Source organism: Trichomycterus rosablanca, chromosome 8 (genome assembly GCF_030014385.1).
Source record: "Trichomycterus rosablanca isolate fTriRos1 chromosome 8, fTriRos1.hap1, whole genome shotgun sequence".
NCBI classification, from domain to species: Eukaryota; Metazoa; Chordata; class Actinopteri; order Siluriformes; family Trichomycteridae; genus Trichomycterus; species Trichomycterus rosablanca.
In genome coordinates this window covers 28,034,624-28,042,880 of record NC_085995.1, presented here as the reverse complement: position 1 = coordinate 28,042,880, position 8,257 = coordinate 28,034,624, and the positions used below count along the sequence as shown (strand labels likewise).

At 37.2% G+C, this 8,257-nt stretch overlaps 1 protein-coding gene across 1 annotated transcript; it reads left to right on the top strand.

Annotated features, from left to right (window-relative positions):
- Window positions 1–2,037: 2,037 nt before the first annotated feature.
- mif (macrophage migration inhibitory factor) lies at window positions 2,038–6,721 on the top strand. Its single transcript, XM_063000641.1, has 3 exons — window positions 2,038–2,322; window positions 5,625–5,797; window positions 6,493–6,721. Exons 1-3 carry the CDS (start codon window positions 2,215–2,217, stop codon window positions 6,557–6,559), a joined length of 348 nt encoding a protein of 115 aa, XP_062856711.1. The 5' UTR covers window positions 2,038–2,214; the 3' UTR covers window positions 6,560–6,721.
- Window positions 6,722–8,257: the final 1,536 nt, after the last annotated feature.

Below are 8,257 nucleotides of genomic sequence, written 5' to 3'. Positions count from 1 at the left end.
ACAGATTCTACTTTTCAAAAACCAGATTAAGTCAAGTATATGCTTCTGTTTCTCCTTTGTGAGATGAATGCAAAACTGCAAAGGGCACTCTAGCTCACCATTTTTTGTCCTGTTTTGTCCTGTACTGTACAGCTTTTGGACCAATATTTTCTCACTGTTGTCAGATGCATGTAATGATCATATTTATCCCAATTGTTGCCCTAGCACTCTTTGAATACTCTGACTCAGTGAGCACTCTTTCACAAGCACAACAGCAGGTTCTTATCACCGGCATGGTTGCAGCTAAAAAATGATTCTTCTGAACTGGAAATCTTCTCAGGCTCCATGTCTCAGAAGATGAGGGTTGCTCAACTAGAACAGTTGAGGTAGCTCAGTGCATTTGCACTGGGGCGATCCCTTTCTGTTTGGAAGGCATTTATGGATGTACTTAAGAGGCCATAATCTTATTTTATTTATTTATTTATTTGAATTTTTTTATTATTATTTTTAAAAAATCATTTTACCCCTTTATCTCTCACTTTAGTGCATCCAATTTTGCCCCGTCAATCATCCTCTCACTAATGTTGGCCCCTGCTCCTGATTGGGGCTGACGAGGCTGCTCCACGCCTCCTCCGACACGTGCACAGCAATTGACCGTCTTATCACCTACACTTGACGAGTGCAGCGCGGCAGAGCACTGCGCACGCACGGAGGATCACACACTCCACCGCACTCCTTCCCATCTCCATGCAAGCGCCACCAACCAGCCATCAGAGACATAATCGCACTAGTTTTGAGAGAGAATCCCCCTCCGGCTTAGTCCCGCCCCTTATCTGAACAACAGGCCAATCAGTGTTCATGTAGCCACTCAGCGATACGAGGTATTCGAGATCTCAGCTCTGGTGAACAGCGTGTGCTTTACCGCTGCGCCACCTGAGCGGCTTCTTATTTTATTTACTTATTTTCGAAATCGAAATCATTATTATTTTTTTAACCTCCTTAACATATACATATAATACATATTGCGTATTTATTTATTAAGTAATTAGTCTATTTTTTTAATGCATTATTTATGTATAGTGTGGGATTTTTTGTTAATATTCATTGTTGTTCCTGTTTGAAAACTTAAATAAAATATTTTTAAAATATATATTCATTCCAGGTGTATAAATTACAACAATGTATAATGTAATCACTACCAAACTGAAAATGAACTATTTTATTAAAACTTTTTTTATTCAGTTTTAATTACAGCTAAGACTGCATGGTACCGAATCTTTAAATTGCCTCAGAATTTGGATTTGGAATCGACTGTGACTCGACTCTGAAGTATCTAAATCCAAACAACTCTTGCGATACACAGCAGCGACTGTCAAGAGATGGATTGAACGACTTATTTCCTGACCAATCCGCATCCTGGTTTTCATTACGCTCTAGCAAATCAATACTCAGAAGGCGGGCTCTATCGGAATACGGGTGGGGAGAACGCAGACCACACAGTAAACGGTTCCTCCTCTGCACTTGGGCACTAGTATATTTAATAGTGATGGGCTGATGAAGCCTCGTGAAGCCTTGACGCTTTCCATCAAATTGGTTCGAGAAAAGGTTCATTTCTCGAGGCTTCATTTGCACACAAACCCCCCTGCTGGTCAAAACTATTATTGTCATTTCAACTGATGTGATGACCCCTGCCTCCCATGCAAGTGTTAACATGGGAATAATCACTGCCAAGAATAGAAATAAAAACATCTTAATATGATTTTGTGTGGTTAATTCATCCATCCATCCATCCATTCATTCATGATTTCATATATGATTTTTGTTAAGTGGGAAAAAGTAATATAGGTCTATTCATGTTTAAATTTTAGTGGTGTTTTTATAGGATTGTGTTTGTGAATACTGGTGAGATGGACTTTATTCATTTTTATTTAGAAACAGTATTTTTTCCACTGTGCTGGGACTCATGGCGCTTTAAATATGCTCATAAATCGCGCCAGTACTCGAACCACTTCCTGAACCGGCGAGCACACGTCATCCGTGACGTCACTTGTTCTTAAAGAAGCAAGCCTCGATACGCGCTTCACGAAAGACTTCCTAGATTTCTCGACACACGCTCCGAAGCCTCGGCACAGTACGACCCATCACTAATATTTAAACTGTATTGTACTGTACTGTATTGTGTGGTCTGCACGGTTGATCGCAAGTTGATCGCAAGTTGATCGCAAGTCTGTCATCATGCCGATGTTCGTGGTTAATACTAATGTCCCGAAGGATGCAGTTCCTGCTGGATTAATGTCAGATATTACACAGGAGCTGGCTAAAGCTATGGGAAAACCTGCTAACGTGAGTTCCTTGAATCAATAAATGAATGAGTGTATGAGTTAGGAATGATCTGCACTGTTGACCTCCTTTGCTCAGTCACATTACAAATAACCTGTTTTATGTATAGTTGGTTATTAGTGTTACACCTCTGTGGACTACGTGGACAGCATGTGTTTCTTTTAAATGATTAAATAAGTACATGTGTGTCTTTTGTTATTTATTTAAGTAGTACGTATGCTGAAGTGGGTGACGCACAGCAACATGGGTTTTATGACAATTTAAGACTTCACTATCATTGTATGTGTGCGAATGTAAACATTCCTCTGCTACAGTTGACCAATAGCTTGTAAAGGAGCAATGACACTGTGGCCAACACAGAGATTTGGAAACATGTATAAAGGACTTTAGCTGCCAGTAACCCAATAATATCATTGGCTGTTTACTGGATAAAATTGATTATTCTATTTCAAACGCTATTAAATAAACTTTAGGAGATAAAAAAAATGCACGGGGAGGAATTTTAGGACTAGTGGTTACAAGGTAAATTACAATATATTTTATTTACCCCCAATATAAGATGCTAACCATAGAGCATAGGGCTTGGAGGTATGACCAAAGATTTGTATTACGGTATTTTTAAGATTCTGGGTGTTTCACGGTATATCATGGTATGTTTTATTTATAGGGCCGGTGATAGCTCAGTGGTTAAGGTACTGGACTAGTAAACAGAAGGTTGCCGGTTCAAGCGCCACCACCACCAAGTTGCCACTGTTGGGTCCCTGAGCAAGGCCCTTAACCCTCAATTGCTCATTATCATGTCATAAGTACATATAATATAAAACATTTTCATTTAGGTAGGTAGGTAGGTACCAACCAAAGGGAAAGTCAGGAGTACTATAAGTTTTTTTTTGGCCTCACAATATATGATGGAGTCAGTATGTGTGAAACAGGTGCAGTATATACAATGTTTATTATTAATTTAATATTTAAGTATAATACAATTACCGCTCTCCCTTTAACAAATAAAACGACGTTTGCAGTCTTCCAGTCACCACTGATAAAGTGCACAGTTTTATCGTAATACTGAGATATGACTCCACTGATTGTACAACTTGATCACAGGTCTGTTGTAGAAATGTGGACGACTTTACATATCTACAGCTTGCTTCAGTGTTGTTGGTACAACGTTGGTATAGCAATTAAACTAAAGTATTTTCAAAGCCGGTATACCAAATGAACTGTCATACTGCCCAGCTCTAATTGAGCATAGGCGTTTGTTATGTTTTTATTTGTAAACAGTGAACATTAGGGTGGAATGAACTAGCTCGAGGCATGTAAACAACTAAGCCCAGCTCTGTGCTTTTCATATGGTGTTTTTTTAGTCTTATCCTAATCTTGCCTTGATTACACCTGCTTTTAAAGTTGTGTTTTATAATGTTCTCAATTAAGTTTTAATCAGTGCACCAAGTAGGATTAATTGCTGTTCTGAAAGTAATTATATATAATTTGAACCTCTTTGTCAGTGATCCATAGCTGCATCCGGAATCGCATACTTACAAAGTACGTACTAGATTGGAGGAAGTATGCACTACTCGGCCGGTAAAGAAGTACATACTTTCAGTACAGATGTGTGCAGAATGCACACAACACCGCTACGTACTACATGCGCCATCTTGCCAACGTCAAGTGATGACGTAAGGACGTGATGACGTAATATCACCATAGTTACAGACTCATTACAAACCCCACTTGCCAAAATTTTGGATATTTATCGTCTTTGTTATTTATTCGTTTTTTTATTTTATTGATCTTACTTACACTTGTGAACAGAGGACTCCGTTTTCCGCTATCTTTCTTGTTTCTTATTCCGCTTTGAACGCCTACGCAGCTCCAGTTGCATTATGGCAGGGGTGTCAAACTCACGGCCCGCGGGCCAGATCCGGCCCGCCGCGTCATTTGATCCGGCCCGCGAGAGCTTAAACGACTGTATGATTGTTGTGATGGTTCGAGTCGTTACAGAGACGCGCTTATAATTTAATGCGCTCCTGCGCCTTTAAGAGACAACGTGACATCGTAATCATGGCAACTAACTTTAACGTTCGCTAAGAAGCCATGTGACTTTTACGGCAAAAGAACGCGGGGTAGCGTAGTCAGTAATGTAAACAATAATAAATAAATACAAATAATTATATTGCAATATAATACCCAAGCATTGTCTGTAAGTAGTGGCGTTTATATTCTCAGTTGTTAGTAAATGTTTAGTGAGTATATCACAGCGTTTTAGTTACAAATTTACCGTAATTAAATACTGTTGTTACGTTACTATAGCAATTAGTATCTTTACACACAATTTTAACTGGTTATTTTACGTTTGGTTAAATCTCATATTGTACCAGATGTAACACTTGACTACAGCTGCGTGCTTTTACTGTATTAGGTTCTTTATTGTTTTTATTGTTTGTATTTTTACTTCATTTTGATGCACACAGTGTATCACACAGCTGGGAAGCAAATAAACCGACTGTATTCTGAAGGGAGCTGTCTGTCTGTCTGTCTGTCTGTCTGTCTGTCTGTCTAGCTGAGAAAGGGGGATAAACTATTAGTGAGGGCAGAATGATTGTCTTAAAAATACACTGTAAAATCCTAAATAAACTGCATCTTTCAAAATGCAGGCTGATTTTGTGACCTGCAAAGTGACACATCCCGCCAGTAGATGATGTTACACATATTTACACATGATCCTAAAATGTACAAGAAGATAAGTAGGAAAATGAAGCATAAGGAGGGAATTTAATGAAAGTGAAAACAAGTTTGTGCTTCAGGAAGAGAAAACGGTGCATCTCTTGTGTTATTAGGCCATGTCTGTGGTAAAGTAGAACAATATAAATGCAGAATTCAGCCTCCAAGAAAAACAGCAATGTGACTGCAATCACAGCAGGATACGTTACAATCGGCCCTTCGAGGGCCACCATAATGCTGATGTGGCCCTCGGTGAAAATGAGTTTGACACCCCTGCATTATGGGATACATTAGCGGACCGCAAGTGTGCATCGCTTGCATACTCAAACATGCCCAAGAAGTAGGTAATCCGGGTACTTCTCGCGTACCTCTTTATTTATACTATGTATTCGGACATACTAACCGCTCTCGCGTCCTCATTTCGCGTGCTATTGAGTATGGAAGTATGCGATTCCGGACGCAGCTCATATATTCTCCGTTTCTGCAGATGACATCTTGGATTTAAATGTCACATGTTGGGATAGGGAAAGATGTAAATGCTGGTTATAAATGTGATCCTAATATGTGTTCTGTTTTGTTTTTAGTATATTGCTGTGCACATCACCCCAGATCAGATGATGATGTTTGGAGGCAGTGGAGACCCTTGTGCCCTCTGCTCTCTCCACAGCATTGGGAAGATCGGAGGCTCACAAAATAAGCAGTACTCCAAACTTCTTATGGGCATGCTTAACAAACACCTTGGCATTTCACCGGATAGGTATTTAAACATATACAGACTTCATTTAGTGAAAAGTTAGAAAAACAAGAATTTGATCTCTTATTCCTCTTGAAACTTTATTTTACTGATAAAAGTGCAAAAAAAAGATTTCCAATATTTTCACTAATCAGCTTAAATGTATTTTATAAATATAAACAAATTAAGATTTTGATATGTGCAACACACTCAGAGTTGGGACAGGGACAAAATAAGAGTGAACAAATTCCACAACAAGCAGGTGAGTTGGTAACAGGTAAAAGTATCATGATATAAAAGTTAGTTGAAAGTGAGCAATTGTAAATGTATTGCAAAAGTGTTTTACTATTGTAAAATGTAAATGTAAAATGATTCAGGGAATCAGGAGAAATCTTATTCCGTATAATACACGGCCAGTATAATATATTGTGCATTAATTCCGTATAATATATTGTGCAGCATGAAGAGAAGAAACAAACCATGGTGATCACAGACTGTTGAGCAGCTGAAGTCCTGTTTTAAGCAAGAATGAAATAAAATTCCACTTAAAAATGCCACTCCGCATTCTAATTTCCCAAACCATTAAAAAGTGTAATCAGTAGAATAGGTGTTGTAAAACAGTGGTAAACATGCCTCTTTCCCAGCTTTCTTGAGTGTTTTGCAGGCATCAAATTCTTAATTTCAGTGTAATTCTGAAAGAGTTCTTAACTGTGTTTCAGAATCTACATCAACTTTGTTGACATGGGTGCAGCAAATGTGGCCTGGAACAACTCCACTTTTGGATAAAGATCAAGTTCTAACCAGAAAAAAAACATTCCTTCAACTAGAAAAAACTAGATACACAGCACTTAATGTAGATCTTTGAGACTACACAGACTGTTTTCATAAAATGTATTTGTTGCCATTTTAGTGCATAAAATGCACAATAAATAGTAAATATAACTATAATCTCTTTATGTCTGAATTTCTGGTCAGGGTGGCATGAATTCTTTTATAAATTAGGAAAGAAAAAAGTGCTGCTTTACTGCTGTTGTGTGACAGCAATTTTAGAATACACTCTCTACACAAACTGTATAACAGTCAGAAAACTGCAGTTTTACAATACAATAAAAGATGTTGTAGCTTTTTAACCATTACTACATATATGAAGTAAAAAAAGATCCAAAGCATGCCACCTTTTGGTAAAATGGGTTGTCTGGCTTATATAAGCAGAACAGATTATTTATTACCAGAAATTTGTTGATTGTTAATAGGTCACCTGAATAAGGGCATGCATTTCTGCAGTTATATGAAGATGAAACTAAAATAAGTGAAAAAACAGGCTTACTGCCTTAAAAACCTTAGTAACCTTAGTAACAATTCAACTCAATTTTCAATTCACTGTTAATTTTTAAATGTAATTTGTTAATAAAATTTGGTTCATGTGATCTGTTAATCAGTATCTAGCTGTTTATCTCTCCGTCCATCTCTCTGTCTATCCAACCAGAGTATTTTGTTAAATGGATTTCTAGAACAAATAACACAGTCACACATTTATAAGGCTTTATGGGCAAAAAATAAGTTTTTTGATAATCACATTTCTGTTCATTTAAATAATTTAATTGCTGATAGTGGTGATATTACCAGTTATTAAATTAAGGGAGCATTTTTTTTGCCATTATTTGCAAAATGTTTGCAATTTCATACATTTATTTAAAGATAATAACTGTTAATGTGGTTTAGTTGAGTGCTAGAGATCTAGCTCCTCTCTGTAACCCTTTTCAAACATTTCCAGTCAACAACTTTCCCTTCAGCTTTGCTGAATTTTGGTTAGATATTGGGATTTTTTTAGTAAAAACATTCAAGATGAGTAATAAATATTCTACAGATCTGACTTGCACCAATCCTGGCTGTGTTTAATTAGCTAAACAGGATACAAATTGAATTTGGTAAAATCTTTTTAGCATTTTCATCAACTGAACAATCATAAGTTAAATTGCATGGATTAGTACAACAGGGTAAATAAAACCAAGACAAAAACCAAAGACAAAATATCTTTTATTTATTAGGATTTTAACATCATGTTTTACACACTTTGGTTAAATTAATCACAGGACAGATATCTACATTCATCAGTTCAAGTCTGTAATGTCAAACAAACTGACAATTTTCTTCTATGTACCTGAGCTTCCAGAGGAAACCCATGCAGACACAGGGTGAACATGCAAACTCCACACAGAAAGGACCCGGACCGCTCCACCTGGAAATCAAACCCAGGACCTTTTTGCTGTGAGGTAACATGTTGTATACGAATTATAACACAGCAAGGAAAACACTTTGTACAAACAACACTACAGAATGAATTAAACTTAAATAACAAAGAACTTGTTAGAAATACTGTAATACAATCATGGGCTAAAGTAGTTTCTTACACTGCTTAATGACTACAATAACGTTAGAATGAAAACAATCAAGGACACTTTCAGCTACTACCTCTTCTTTGAG